Consider the following 15,752-nt stretch of genomic DNA (forward strand, 5'->3'; position numbering starts at 1 on the left):
CAGCTCCGGTAGTGGTTTCCGAGACACTCTGCGCCCCCTCTCAGAGAGGGACGTTCAGCCTTCTCTGTGTGACCCCACCTGTCTCTCCCCAGCCATGTCATGTGCCTCTGGCTGGCCCACTCTGCAGTTACCCTGCAGCTGCCGGAAGAGAAAGCTGTTAGCCCACCAACGCTCATCAAGCCAGAAGTCCCCTGGGAGAGCCTGTGTCTCCTGGGACGGCTCTGCCTCTTGCAGCTCCCTATGTGCAGGCAGGCCCCAAAGAGGAAGTTAGCAGGCAGAGGAAGTTGCCAGCGCTATCGTACATACTGACTCATCCCTGTGGCAGCCACAACGGCTTGCGGAGCCTGCAGACTGCCTCGCTCCTCACTGGGCTGCCCCATCGGAGCCTGCCCCATGGAGTGTCCCGTGAAAGATGGGATCATATACATCCAGCACCCCAAATTTGGGAAGGTAAATGGGTGTGTGTGTGTCTGATTTGGTGGGTGGAGTGTCTGGCCCCAGGGAGCCTTTGCTGTATGGGTGGGTGGGTTGAGTGGGAATTTTGGGTCCCGTCAAATGCAGGGGAGCATATTTCCTAGCTTTTCCTTCTTTAAGGCCTGAGATTACACCCTCTGTAGTGCAAGAGCGTGCCTGCAGGAGCTGTCATTGCTCGGTGTCTTTCCTACCTTCTACTTCGTCATGTTACTATATTGTGAATGTACAGCCAAACTGAATATAAATAAACTCAATAATTAACAAATTAAAATGCTATGTGAAATAAGGGGTGTACCTGAAGCAAGGTGTGTGGGAGAGAGAGGCAGGGAGAGAGACACAGAGAGAGCACATAAAATAAGTAGGATTGGCCTGAAACCACCACTGAGCGTGAGTGTGCAGGGGTGGTCCTATGGGGTTCTGCCTTTTAAAAGTGGGGCCCCCAGTGCCTGGTTTTTCTCTTGCTGCAGGAGGTTTCTAGAGAACTGGGTGCGTGTACTTTGGCCCATTTATAGTTTGTTGTCAAGGGACTTGCTTGACCAAGGCAGCCATGTTGCTGTGTCCTATCTCTTGGGGTTGGGGATTGACCTGGATCTATCTATCTATTTCTTTCTCTCTCTCTCTCTCTCTCTTCTTTCTTTCTTTCTGATCAAGTATCTATCATGTTGCAGGTGTTAGTGAACTCAGCTGAAGCCTTAGGCTCCCCTAGGGTGGAATTGGCTGTGGTGCCAGAGCCCCTCGGTGGCTGCCCATGTGCAGCGGATATGGCAAGGTGGCTGTAAAGAAATGGCTCAGTGGTTCTCTCATTTTCGGTCACCTGCCTTTTTAACGTCCAGGGCTAGCAAATGACACCACCCACACCGAAAGGCAGTCACAATTAGATATTTTTTCATTCCTTGGAGGTGTTCTAAAAGTATTCCTTAACATTTCCTCTGTAAGTAGGTCAATATTCTCCCCCCACCCCACCCCCCAAAAATAACTCCTGAGTCCACACAACAAGCCAAGGTTTGAAATGAGGCCTTTTTGACTTTTGGCTTGTGCTCTTAATCACTGTTCTACATCTATCGCACATTGTTAAGAAACCTAGATCGCAAAAGTGGCTATATTGCTTTGTGGCAAATGGCTACTGGCAAAGCGAGACTGAAAATGTCTGCAGCTGATATATGCTAAGGTCTAAAGGGTTCAGGCAGCATTGCTGACCTGCTATCTTGTTCTTATTACTCAGCAAACTTGACTTTACGGAAGTAGCCATAGTTACTCCCCATGGGCACTGGGAAGGTATCTTCCTTCCCCCTGTCTAAAATGAACACTCTAGGGTAGAGGGAAGAGAGAAACAGCCCTGTGGGTGTCTTCCATATTTGGTGCTGACATCCTTCTTAGTCCTCCTTGTCACAAGAGTAGATTGGGAGATAGAGCTTCGCCCGCTGATAATACCAGGCCTGCCTTGTATTCTAGTGTACGGGTGAAAACTCCCTTCTTCTCCTGGCTATTAAGACTCTGTGCTAACCAACTACTTTAAACAACAAACAAGCCCAACCTACCACCATCCAAACCCTGCAATGTCATCACCAGAGGCACATAAACTTGGGAGCCAAGCCAACCATTGTTTCTAGCCACTGCTAGATTGACTTTCTTACTACTTGCTTCACAGAGACAAAGTGTACCTGCTACCCAGTAAGGGGGTTTAACAGAGGAGGAGTGCTGTGCACGTGTGCACCCATGCTTGGCTGCTTGCAGTAACACCTCCAATCGGGTGCTAGGACACACATCTTTTAAAAAAGATGCTTTGGCATATCTCCACGGCTTAGATTTATTTATTTATTGTTAGACCAAAGTGGAGTTTTTTTTCTCATGGGCCAGCCAGGTTGACATATCTGTTCTCCAACAGCAACTTGGTGGCTACATAGGTAGACCTCAAGCTGGCATGCCATTTGTGCACCGGGAAGATTTGTGCTTCCACTTGTCCTGCTATAGAATACCAATCGTGAAAGAAATTGGACTGTTTTGAAAAGGAAGAGAAAGGGGCGGGGGGAAAGCGGAGTCTGGTGTTAGGTGAGCTGGAAGAGAAAAGGGCCACTATACCAACTGTGACTGATTCGACAGCTACGGCTATTCCTGGACTGGGAAAGCCTTGCCACAGTGGTTCATGCGCTACTTACTTCTAGACTGGATTGTGCTCTATGTGGGGCTTCCCTCGCGTTTGATCCAGAAGCTGCAGCACCATATAACACCTGTGCTCAGAGATCTGCTGTGGTTGCTGATTTGATGCTGGGGCAGGTTCAAAGTGTTACTGTTTACCTACAAGATCGCCTTACCCCACACGTGCCCACGTGACCGCTTTAAATGGCAGGATTGGCAGGTGCCACATAATGCCTGTTCCACATTTGTAAGAATTTGATCATTTCAGGTGGGAGCGCCTACACTTTAGATTGCCCTGCCGCCTTCACTGCTCTTTTCAGTGCCTGCTAAAAACATTGTTGAGTAGACAAGCCTGCCCAGATGCTTAGAATGTGGACATCATTTGTTTTAGCGTTTTCACTTCTTCATGTTTTAAAGTAGGATTGTGAATTTTCCCGATTTTACTCTTTTATCTTTTGTAAACTCCTTTGAGGGTGTTGTTGTTTTTACAATCAAAGCAGTGCATAAATTTTAGGAAATAATATAAAAATAAATATTATAGACCACAGCCCTAAAACCACTACTGGCTGTCAGCTTTACACATGTCTTTTGGGCTTCTGAGGCTTCCGCCAGACACTTCACACACATTTCCAGGCTTTCTTTTATTTCCATGAGGTTTAGAAACTTGCTTTAAAAAAAAAAGTATGATTTCAGCAGCTGGCTGCAGGAGGAGAAGATGCTAAATTCCTGCACAGTAAGCCCACAATCTACACACATTTAACTTGTACGCGTTCAGCTTTACGCACTTGGCAAAAATAAATAAAAATGGTTGGGGCACCCAGGGAAAAAAGACTTTGGCAGTCTCACCTCCCATTGTACCAATGTGTTTTGACTATACACAACTTTGGCTTTCGGCACAATCCCCTGTGTAAATTGAGGGCTTGTGGTATTTACACAGCAATCCCACTAATGCTTGCAGTCTGTGCAGATGTGTGGCTCTATGCATTCAATTGCCTAAGAGAGGTAATCGCCAAAGAATTCTTCGTAACCTCTGATTCCATATACTGTACTTCCACCTGCTCTTGGCAAGGACCCTACGGAACAATAAATCCCCAGAGAGGATCACATTTCTGCTTGGGTAACGCACCTTCCTGTGAGAATGCTTCTGTTAAAGAGGCCTTTTCCTCTGTGTGTGCATTTCCTAGTGGAGACTGTTGTTAACTGGTGCCTGTCCCTGATTGTGTGCTGTCACCCCTTGCCCCCTGTTCACAGAAGGTCTGGCGGAAAGTGTGGGCCCAGCTCTTCGCCGACAGCCCCTCTGGCATCGCACGACTCGAGTACTTCGAAGGGCGTGAAGGGGCCGCAGCGGAGAAGGCCACCCTGAGGAAGGGCGAGCGGAAGGTGATCCGCCTCTCGGACTGTGTCTCGGTGGAGCGGGCAGGTGAGCACAGCTCCCCCAAGGACACCACGGCCTTCTTCCTGAGCATGATGGAGCGCAACTGCTTGCTGGCAGCGGATCAAGCAGATGAGTGGATCGAATGTATCTGCCAGCTGGCTTTTCAGGTATTGACCTCTTCATATCTTCAGTGGGAAGGCCCTGTGTCTCGCTGAACCATAGGGAAATTCCTCCTGGCCAAGCTGCTTCCTCTAGAGGTGGCTTGCAGCTGCAAGTTTCTGGCCCTCAGTGAGGTTGGACTTTATGACCTCCTAAGTCCTTTTTGACCTGTATTCCATTGACTGAAAAGGTCCTAAATTTGACTGCCATGGTGGCAGATGTTCCCTGCCCACTTGCTTTAATGATAAGTACTTTTAATTGTGTCTTTTTTTGGTTAGGTTCTGAATACAAGGGTTTATATATTCTTGCAAAAAAAATATCCTTAGGTTTATTCTGGGAATGTAGATGGGGATGAAGCTCTGGAAATTCTGGGCATGGCCACTGGGTCTGAAATCTCCCTTGACATGATGTATTGCAGCCTATTCTCAACCCATGTTATTCAGAACATTGTCTCAGTGATTTTAATGGGGTATACATTCAAGAATGCATAAGAATTTAACCTTCTAGGACACTCCTATCTATATTTACTTGAATATACGGTGTTAAGTGACGCTCACTCCCACATAGGTATACACAGAATTGCTGCCTTAATGTGCAAATAATTTGCGCAATTTTTGCTTTTCAATAAATTCTTGGGCATTTCATTCCTGTTTGTTGCCACTTAAAAAGAAGAAAATAGCAGCCTGGTTTCCAAGGATGTTACATGAGGAAGATAATAAGTTTGTGATGTTCTTGATGCAGGCAGAATGCTCTGTTAATGATGGTGGGGCTTTAGTAATGGTGAAACTGAAATTGAGCGAGAAAAAGAATGGCTCACGGGGAAATAGTATTTATGCAGAGCTGGCAACTAAGCTCTTTGCAAAGTAAACAGATCCTTGGTGAGACCAAGAAGAAGAAAAAGGGAACATATTAGAGTTGAATGGGAGGATCAATGTTTTTAGTTGCTCATAAGAACAGTAAGGTGTGGAACAGCTAAAGGGATGTTTCTGGCCCGTAAGAATGGAACAAGGGTTGATGGGTACATGGTTGAAATTGTCTTTGTGTTCACGTTGAGGTTCAAAGGGAATAATCCAAATGTTGAAACAAGGCACCCTGCCTTTCTCTGTTTCTGTGATGGTTTTCATCTGAGAAATATCCTCCTTGCTTCATTTCCCCTTTGCTGTGCTGCACACAGAGGATGCCTGCCCCCTCGTCCGGCTCAGTTGGAAACACACCCAGCCCACAGCCCCTCATGGAGGAGAACACCATCTACTCATCCTGGCAAGAAAGTATGTGCCTAAGGGGCAGGGTGGGGGGGGTGAAGGACCTGGAACAAAACACCAGTTTCTTGTACTCCCAAGTGGCAGCTGATGAAAGGAGAGCCCTTCTGGGAATTTCAGGCTTGTAAGGAGGTTTGGTGCAGCTGCAGGTGCTATAAAATGGTGGCAGTGGGGAACATGCAACCCTCTTCTTGCTCCCAACTCCCATCAACCCCATTCAGCATGGAGGACCACAGATTTCCCATCTCTGCTGCACAGGCTCCAGTCCGCTACTCAAAGTTGACCTAAAGCCTTTCTCAAACTTGGGTTCCTGGATGTTGTTGGACTACAACTCCCATCATCCCTAGCTACCAGGAAAAGTGGTCAGGGGCGATGGGAGTTGTAGTCCAACAACATCCGGGAACCCATGTTTGAGAAAGGGTAGGACATTTGTGAAAACCCAAACAGCCAACCCCCATGCTGGCAAAAATGGGATAAGGTAAATTGGAGGTGAGGAACCTATTTCAGCCTGAAGGCCAGATTTGAACTTAATCAACTATCCGGAGGCTGTATTCCAATGGTGGGTGGGGGCAAAAGTGGATGGAGCAAAACAACACAAGAAAAATTCCTCTGTTAGCACCTCCCCCTGCCCACCCCCACCTTGTCACCTGACATGCAGGCAAACAGCACCCACACATGCATACATGCATGCATGCATGCATGCGGTCACATATACATGCACTTTCCCACATCAGACATACTGGCACACAGGCATGTGTTTACATGCACACACACAGTGCTCTCTACCTCAGCACTAGGGTGACTGGAAAGATCCATCTGCCTGCTCTTTAGATAGGATCTCTCAATCTTGACCTTAGCTCCTTAGCGCTAGGATGGGAGAATGAGAGTATAAGGCTGCATTTCTTCCCACCCACCCCCTCCAGCACAGCACGCTGCCTTTTGCTCTTATCTCTCATCAAAGTGCGGTGGTGTTCAGCACTAACACTGGAGATAAAGAGATCCCTCTGCCTGCTCTTCAAGTGCTTGTCACCAATCTATTCAGTTCATCTATTTTATTTAACAAACTCTATATACCTCTGACTTACAAAACATAATGATTAGATTCTGATCCTTAGAATGTGATAGATGTGCTGACTGAGCCAGTAGTCACGCTAAGTTGACTAATAGTAAAAGCCAGAAAATGATGAAACCAGCCAGAAAATGACGTGAGATGAACGGGAGATGAGAAGGGCTTGTTGGGACAGGCCTGGTGGGGCAGAATAGACCCACAAGCTGAAGGTTCTTCACTGTAGAGCTGGATCATTGACAACGTGCCTCCCTTTACTGATAGCCCCCCCCAAAAAAAATCTGCCAACTGAGGTATGGCTGCCAAGCCCCACCCAGAAAGTGAATCCATAGCTGAGATGAAAAGATTTGAAACCAGGGGTCCAAAGTTCAACGCTGTAATAACTGGAGTCACCCAACTCTTTTGAGCTGACAGCTTTACCCCACTGTTCTTCAAGAGTGTCATGTGCAGTGCTCGCTTTGGCAGCACATATACTACAAAATTGGAACGATACAGAGAAGATTAGCATGGCCCTTCACAAGGATGACACACAAATTCGTGAAGTGTTCCATAATAATAATAATAATAATAATAATAGAGTGTCATGTGTCTCTTTAGATGATTTTGGCATTAGAAAGAAAGGACCCTCTAAAACGGACAATTAGAGGCAAAGTGTTCTTGACAAGAAGCGTAAAACAAACAGCTTTGTGTGCTCCTATTATTAGATAGGAGTTTCTCCTTAGCTGTTCCCACACTGTTCTGTGCCCCAGTGACTCTATATTTACTGAGGCAGATGGGCAAGCTAAAAAAGGAGTCTCATTTTTGAAGGATGTAAATTCACAAGCACTAGTGGATATTCTGATGGAATGGGGGAATATATTTCTGAAGGGAACAGAGCAGTTCTGAAACAAAGTACCTGCTCCAACCATTGTGCACTCCACAAGGCAGTTAGGATAGCATGGGAGGAGGAGAGGAAGGGAAGCAGTCACAAAAATGTCTTCAACCATAAAAAAAAAATGAGTCAGGGCTCTTTAGATAGCACAACAAAAACATGGGGTCCTCTTCAGATTTCTGAATCCCTTTCCCACCAGAGTTCCACTTGCTCCTCCCCTGTCAGTTTGCTCCACGTCCTTGAGGAGAATACAGTTTTCAAAATAAGCTAACACATGTGCCCAGCTACTTAATCTTATTTTTGCAACCTCCACTCATTTTGTGCAGTTTTGGTTACAGTCGTACCTTGGAAGTCGAACGGAATCCGTTCCAGAAATCCGTTCAACTTCCAAAATGTTCGGAAATGAAGCCATGACTTCTGATCGGAAGCCGTGGAACCCGTTGGACATTTGGGTTCCAAAGAATGTTTGCAAACCTGAACACTCACTTCTGGGTTTGCGGCGTTCAGGAGCCAAAACGTTTGACTCGCAAGGGGGTTTGACTTCCAAGGTATGAATGTACTCTGGTGGTGTGCAGTATTGATAAGTTTTTGTTTGCTTATTTTTTTTAAAAAAAAGTGTGCTCACAGAGTGTAGTCAGAGCCATGGCGGGGTTGGGAGGAATTAAAACTAAGAATACGCATGGCTTTAGAGGGATTTGTTGACTTTTTGCAATGCCTTCTCAACAGCCTGCGAGTTCCCCGTGTCAGTTTTCCCGACAGAGGCATCTGCAAGATGTCACTTGAAAGGGAACTACCTGATGACGACTTTACCTGAGCACCTGGTGCTGAAGGACATGCACTCAGGGCAAGCCCTCTATACCTGGCCTTATGCCTTCCTCCGAAGATTTGGCCAGGAAAAGGTATGTTGTGTCTGTTTCCTCCTCCAGTGGCCCAGAAAACACCTGTCCTCTACTGACTACCCTCAGGAGTAGCATCAAAGGCAGGGAACATCCTGTCTTGTCCTGCAGCTTGAGGACAGGGAGTACCCTCATTCCCAGTGGGCTGTGTTAGCAGGCCCTGGTCACACCTTCAGCCCACAGAATGATTTCAAAATAAGTGAACCTGGGACGCGGGTGGTGCTGTGGGTTAAACCACAGAACCTAAGACTTGCTGATCAGAAGATCGGTGGTTCAAATCCCCGCGATGGGGTGAGCTCCCGTTGCTTGGTCCCTGCTCCTGCCAACCTAGCAGTTCGAAAGCATGTCAAAGTGCAAGTAGATAAATAGGTACCGCTCCGGTGGGAAGGTAAACGGCGTTTCCGTGCACTGCTCTGGTCCGCCAGAAGTGGCTTAGTCATGCTGGCCACATGACGCGGAAGCTGTACGCCGGCTCCCTCGGCCAGTAAAGCGAGATGAGCACCACAACCCCAGAGTCGGCCACGACTGGACCTAATGGTCAGGGGTCCCTTTACCTTTACAGGGATAGCAGATAAGTCTACCTCACACTTCAGGTGATGCTTCTTTTAGTGTGTTGCTGCTGTTCTTCGAATAGTAGTATCTTTAGTAAATTCACACCCACCCTTTTCTGGCTTGGTGCATTGGGCTAGGAGTTGAAATGCTCACCCTCCCATTATTTCACCATTCACTTGAACACAAAAAATTGTCCACCCACTCTTCTGATATGACAATCCTGGAGGCTGGTATATTTCCTCCCGCTGCCCCACCCACCTTCTTAGTTCGCTGCCTGCTCCTGGGACTTTTTAAACCCATCCAGTGGCGTAGCGTGGGGGGTGCAGGGGGGGCCGGCCGCACCAGGCGGAACATCTGGGGGTTAGGGTTAGGGGGCGGAAATCCACGGGTTAGGGGGCGCAAATTACTTGCCTTGCCCCGGGTGCTGACAACCCACGCTACGCCACTGAACCCATCCAGATTAGACTCAGTTAGAGCTATTTCATATGCAGGGACCATAGATCAGCTGCTGAAAGCATGCTGCACATCCTTTGCATGCCGAAGGACCCAGATTCAATCCCTGGCATCTCCAGTTAAAAGAAACAGGTAGAAGGCGATGGGGAAGAGTCTCTGCCTGAGAGCTGTGGGAAGTTAAACTGGGCAATCCTGGGCTAGATGGAGAAAATATAGTCCAAACAGATGGCCCTCTTGCTGCTGGACGCCAAAGACAAGATGACGGCCTTCCATTCCATGCACAGAAGCTACCTGGGCTGACAGCTGAGTCTTAGCATTGGCAATGGCACAGCACCCTCCAACACTCCTGGGGGCAGCAGGCTATCCTGGCAGGAGGGGGTCGAGTGCAGGGCAGCCTAGCTTAAGGGACTTGGAGGAATGATGGTGGATTGCTGCCCTGCCCCCAGTGGTGAATGGTGCCCCTTTGCGACTGGTCGGGAGGAAGGCAGAGAGACCAATAGCAGGTGGCGCCAGAGCCACCTGTGACGAGTTGTAAGGAGACAGGTTGGGGTTGGCTAAGGGCAGGCTGAGTTTGGTGGGACAGGGCTCCCTTTGCCCTGAATGGACCAGCCTGTGTCGCCTGTCCTCCCCCAGCACCTGCCCCCCTGCTTGGCCCTAATGGTAGGGCTGCCCTTGAGTCTGGCCTCTTCCAGGGTAAATCGCTGCCATGTCCAGCTAAAAGGATTTTGGGTGGCATAGCAAGAGGAAATGTCTGGCTGAGATGCTGCAGAGCCACTGCCCATCATAATCCTGGGCTAAAAGGTCCCATTGAATTAAATCAGCAACTTCTATCTAGTCTGTTTTTCTTGGCTCTGTCTCCAATGAGGCTCAGCATCAGCAGACAACTATGGGCTGAGACACATGAAAAGCACATCCAATGTTTAAAGCGCATGGCTTTCCCAAAAAAGGAACCCTGGGAAACGGTAGTTTGTTGAGGTTGCTGGGCACTGTAGAACTACAGTTCCCAGGGTTCTCTGGAGTTCCTTGAATGTTTGTTGGGTGTGCTTTAAATGTTTGGTGCTGCTCTGATTTGCTTTGCCTTAGATGCTGCAGGGGAAAGTTGAGCAGAGATATCAATGATGGCCAAGTATGAGAATCACCTTTGTGTTCTTCCCCCACTCTCTCCCCAGACGGTGTTCTCCTTTGAGGCCGGGCGCCGCTGTGACTCCGGAGAGGGCCTCTTTATCTTTAACACCGTACGGGCTGCGGAGATCTGCCGAGCTGTCTCAGCCTCCATAGACCGCCAGAAAGCCACTCTTCTGGAGAGAGACAAGAAAGCTGGCATCTCCCCAGCCCAGGACTGTGTGCAGAAAGCAGGGGGCTGGTCCTGGCCCACCAGCCCAGAGAGCCCAGAGGGAGCGCAGCCGCTGTACGAAAGAACGCCAAAGGGAAGTGTGGACATGGGGTACTCGGCAGCGCCTCCTGGCAGCAGCCGCTCCATTTCTCCAGAGTTCAAGGCTTCCGACTCGCCCATCATCTACGCTTCCATTGGCAAGAGCTTCCCTCTCCCATTCCAGGCCTCGGGCAAGGCAGAGGCAGAACCCAAAGCGGGGAGAGAGCAGGGCTCGGACCACCTCTATGAGAACCTGCGCAGCCTGGAGGAGCAGGCCCTCTGCGCGGAGCCTCGGAGCCTCGGCTACAGAGACTCCCCTGAGGGCAGCGGCAGCAACGGGGGGTCGCCCATCTACGACAACAGCCCCGTGGTGGCAAGGCACTCCAACAGTAACCCTGGCTTCAACCCCAGCGCTGTGGGGGCTGACCCTGCCCCAGACAGCCAGTGCCCTCCTCCCTTGCTGGATTGCCAGGGGCCCGAAAGCGGAGGTGAGGGCCGGGCCAGGGCCAAGGCCAGAGGGGCTGGGGCCTTCAAGCACAAGCTGGTCACCATGTTGAGCCGGGATGGAGGAGCCAGCAAAGCAGCCGGCAAGAATGCAGGCTCAATGGACAAAGCATGATGGATCCCTCCAGCTGCCTGGGGTTTGGGGAGCCCCTTCCACCAATTTAATCTGCTATTCCTCCTCTGCCTCCTCCTTATCAAGACTTTGGCAGGCGGGATCTATGTGACCTCAAGATGCAGCTTCTCAAATCGTTAGATAGTGGCACGTTGGAGGCAAGGCTGGTTAGATGCCCTCAACTCCATTGTGTCAGCCTTGGTTCCTCAGGTGAGGCATGTCAAGCTTGGGAACAAGGGGATCTGAGGGACCAGGTGGGTGAGGTGTACATTTTGGGTTTTCTTTTTTCCTTTGTGTCTCAATCAATAAATAAAACAACGTTTCTTGGGTTATCAAGTCCCTCTGTTGATGCGGATGCTGCTTGGTTCTTTGTTTCTTTGCTCTTTTGCTTTTGAGATCACCTGTCACTGCTGCACTTCCTAGGGAGGGATCTTCACATGGAAACCCCCTGGGAACTTTGCTGGTGTTATGAGGGCCAGCCTCACTCGGTGGTGAAGGGCATTCTTGCTTGGCAAGTGCTAAATCCCTGGGATCTCTGGATGCAGGGCTGGGGAAAACATCCATGTGACATCTTGGAGAACCCATGCCAGTCAGCACAGTATCACATAGCCCTCAACTGTCCTGAAAAAACTGGGACATCCCACCGCCTAAGAGCATGGCAGCCATTTGGGGCGTCACAATCTCACCCTAAAAGAAGTGCTTTTTCGGGGCCGTGATCTTGCATGAGTCACATGACTCATGCAGTAGTGCAGCCCCGGAAGATGGTGCCCTAGATTTTCATCATGACGCGTCGGAGGGTACGGTATCAGGCTCTCTAGATAGCCAATGGCCTGACCTAAGGCACCTTCCTCTGTTCTTATCCATTTAGTATCCTAGCACCGTCCTTTTATTGAAGTGATGGGGAAACTTTAGCCCTCTTGGACTCAAGCATAGCCAATGGCAAGTTGTTGTAGTCCAACAACATATCAAAGGCCATAGGTTCCTCTTTTCCCCCTTTTTTCGCATGCTATAGTATGACGAGCTTCAAGTAATTGCTCTATTCTTGCACTAGAGGGCAATACGCCCTCTGCATGTAACTGAGCTCCAGCTTGCTCCATGTCAGCCCCATGGAGACAAAGGTGGACCCTGCGTGGCTTTCTGACCAGTCTGCTGACCAGTCAGTTGTGAATGGAACGTGTGCTATTGTGAGGAGAGTTTTCTTTTAAATTATGTTGTGGAGTGGCCATTTCCTATTGTAAAGAGTAAATTCCTGAGTTGGAATGATGGGGGTGACCCTCAACAGACCTCTAGATTCCAACCTCCCTTTCCCTTCTAATCTCTTCTTCATTTATTTCTCTGGCGTTTCTGGGCATTAAGTTGCCCTGAGTATGAATTCAGCAGTACTTAAGAGGCAGGGCCCAACCCAAGAGGTTTTGCTGTCTGGAACAAGAACCCCCACCCTGGCCCACCAGTCCAAATTGCATGTAACAGTACAGAAGACAACTGTTCTGGCATTTTCTTTCACTATGTGTATCCCACACATTTAAAGCACATTGCCTCACCCCACCCTAAAAGGGATATTGGGAACTGTAGTTTGTTAAAGGTGCTGGGAATTGCAGCTCTACGAGGAGTAAACTGCAGTTCCCAGGATTCTCTTGTGTGTGAGTGCTTTAAATGGTGTGTATGCAGTCAGCTAGACACCAGAGGGCAGCAGGTGAGCTTAGAGGCTGTGGTGCAGATCAGATGGTGGCACACTCCTTTCTGTCTGCTCTGCGGGCCCTCAGCACCCGCCGCCTGAGGCAGTTGTCACACTGAAATATACTCAGAGTCGCAAAGTGATTTCATGCTCTTTATTCAGCTCATAGTGGTGAGGAGGAATGAATGAATGTCCCCTCACAGTATCTGCTTTATATACATTATTTACACAATGGGCTGCACATGATTGGCTAATTCTGGAATTCTACTGTAAGCCAATCAGGTTGTGGATTCACTTCAATCTGGAGCAGGATTGGGTGGTTCCTGCCAACCAATCATACTGCTGCATTGTTCTAGGACCAATCAGACTGCTGCATTCTGAATCCTATTGTTCTAGGACCAATCAGACTGCTGCATTCTGAATCCTATTGTTCTAGGACTAATCAGACTGCTGCAATTTGGATCCTATTGTTCTCAGTACATAACACCCCTCCCCTCTAAGTTCCAGTCCTGCCCGGGAGGTCGCATTCATAGTCCTCAAGGTATGCCGGCGGCCTACGTGTGCGTTGCGGCCTGTGGTGTTCCCTGGTCTGGGGTTCAGGTTCTGGCTCGTGTTCCAAGGATGCTGGCTGTGATGGGCCTGTTTGGTCTGGCGCAACCGGCTCGCTCATTCGTGGTTCTGGTTCCGGTGTCCTTTCGGCCTCACGGGTCCTCTCTGTATTTACTGATTCTGCCTCTCCTGCTGGCCCCTCCTGCTCTATGGGACTCACTGCCCCGCTGTCCCCTTGGGACTCCTCTGACCTGTCCTCCTCCTGGGTTTCTCCCGGGAATCGTCGCCGTATCTGGTCGCAGTGGCGGCGCCAGCATTGCCCCCCATCCGTTAGCACCTCATACGACACTGGGCCAGTGACCCTGGTGACTGTGGCGGGTACCCATGCTGGGCCTGCCCCAAAATTCTTTGCGTACACTGGGTCCTGGGCTTCGAAGGTCCGGGGGTTCCTGCCTTCCCCCACCACTACCTCATCCTGAGCTCTATCGGGGTGAAGGCGGTCCAATCTGATTGCAAGGCGCCGACCCATTAGTAGTTCAGCGGGGCTCCGGCCAGTCGTTGAGCTGGGGGTGCTGTGCTGTGCTAGAAGGAATGTGGCAAGGCGGTACTCCCAGTCCCCTTGCGTCATGCGGCGAAGGGTGTCCTTGGTGGTCCGCACCATGCGTTCTGCTTGGCCATTGGTGGCAGGGTGGAACGGCGCCGAACGGATGTGGCGGATGGCGTTCTGTGCTGTGAAGGTTTGGAATTCTCCTGACGTAAATGCAGTCCCGTTGTCTGAGACGAGAGTGTCAGGGAGCCCGTGGGTTGCAAACAGCCTGCGTAGTACACGGATGGCTGCGGACGTGGAAGTGGACGGTACCAGTGCGACTTCCAGCCATTTGGTGTAGGAGTCCACCACTATGAAGAATGTTTTCCCCTGAAATGGGCCAGCGAAATCCACATGCAGGCGTGACCATGGTGCTCGGGCGGACTCCCAGGACTGGACTGGGGCCCTTGGGGGATCTGGGCGGGATTCTTGGCAGGCCTGGCAGTGTTTGACCCAGGCCTCTATCTCTCCATCAATCCCCGGCCACCACACATAACTCCTGGCAAGGGCCTTCATTCTTACTACCCCTGGATGTGTCTCGTGTAGGGCTGTGAGGACCCTTTTGCGGAGGGGCTGGGGAACAACGACTCTGCTTCCCCATAACAGGCACCCCTTGTGGGCCGACAGTTCATGTTTGCGGGTTGTGTAGCCGGCGAATTCTGGCCCGGGGCTGCTGCTGGGCCATCCCCTCCACACCCAGTCCAGGACCCGGGAGATGACCCTATCTTTCTTGGAATGGTGTGCAACTTCTTGTGCCTGAATGGGGCGGTCGGGAAGCAGCTCCAGGCTCATAACCTCTTGTGCAGGTGCTGGGTCAGGGCCTGTTTCCGGTAGTGGTAGCCTGCTGAGGGCGTCCGCATGGCCCATCGCCTTCCCAGGTCGGTGAACCAGTGCATACTGGTAGCTGGCAAGGAAAATTGACCACCTGAGGACGCGAGGAGACAGCACTTGGGGGGTCTGCCTTTCGGGGGCAAACAAGCCAAGCAACGGCTTGTGGTCAGTCACCACGGTGAAGGGCCGCCCGTACAAGAAATCATGGAATTTTTTTACTCCCTTCACGATTGCCAGACCCTCCTTGTCAATTTGCGAGTAGTTCCGCTCGGTTGCGTTGAGTGTCTGGGAAAAGTACGCCACCGGTACCTCTCTTCCATCCGGGAGTTGGTGCCCCAGGACAGCGCCAATGCCATAGGGTGAGACATCGCATGCTAGCACCACTGGCAGCCTCTCGTCGAAGTGTGCCAAGACAGAGTTTGAGACAAGCAAGTTCTTGACTGCCTGGAATGCGGCCTCCTGGCGCTGGCCCCACACCCAAGGGGCCCGCTTGTCCAGGAGTCTGTGTAGGGGCTCCGCTACCGCCGCCTTGTGGGGAAGGAAGGAATGGTAAAAGTTCAATAGTCCCAAGAAGGCCTGAAGTTCAGTCTTGCTCTTGGGCGCTGGGGCATCACAAATAGCCCGTACCTTGTCCCCAGTCGGGTGGACCCCTTCTGCGTCCACCATAAATCCCAGAAAGTCCACCTGAGGCACTCCTAGTAGACATTTTTCCCGCTTCACCTTGAGACCCGCCGTCTGGAAACGGTGCAGAACGGTGCGGAGGCGGTCCTCAAACTCCTCTGGTGTGGGCCCAGCAATCAACACATCATCGAAGAAGGGGGTGACACCAGGAATCCCTTTAAGGAGAGAGTCCATTAGATTCTGGAATATGCCTGGTGCCAC

General features: G+C 50.4%; 1 protein-coding gene across 1 annotated transcript; it reads left to right on the plus strand.

Moving 5' to 3' along the window:
* Nucleotides 1-16: 16 nt before the first annotated feature.
* On the plus strand, nt 17-11,549 carry DOK3 (docking protein 3). The gene is made up of 5 exons (XM_082213380.1): nt 17-450; nt 3,862-4,152; nt 5,319-5,412; nt 8,067-8,239; nt 10,411-11,549. The coding sequence occupies exons 1-5, from the start codon at nt 394-396 to the stop codon at nt 11,230-11,232; spliced, it is 1,437 nt and encodes a 478-aa protein (XP_082069506.1). The 5' UTR covers nt 17-393; the 3' UTR covers nt 11,233-11,549.
* The last annotated feature ends 4,203 nt before the right edge of the window (nt 11,550-15,752 follow it).

Source organism: Podarcis vaucheri (assembly GCF_965113315.1).
Source record: "Podarcis vaucheri genome assembly, chromosome: 2".
Lineage (NCBI taxonomy): Eukaryota > Metazoa > Chordata > Lepidosauria > Squamata > Lacertidae > Podarcis > Podarcis vaucheri.

Coding starts and splice junctions, on each gene's coding strand:
- DOK3 (XM_082213380.1), top strand. CDS start 394: ATGGAGTGTCCCGTGAAAGATGGGATCATATACATCCAGCACCCCAAA. Junction 451..3,861: donor AGCACCCCAAATTTGGGAAG/GTAAATGGGTGT, acceptor CCCTGTTCACAG/AAGGTCTGGCGGAAAGTGTG. Junction 4,153..5,318: donor TCTGCCAGCTGGCTTTTCAG/GTATTGACCTCT, acceptor TGCTGCACACAG/AGGATGCCTGCCCCCTCGTC.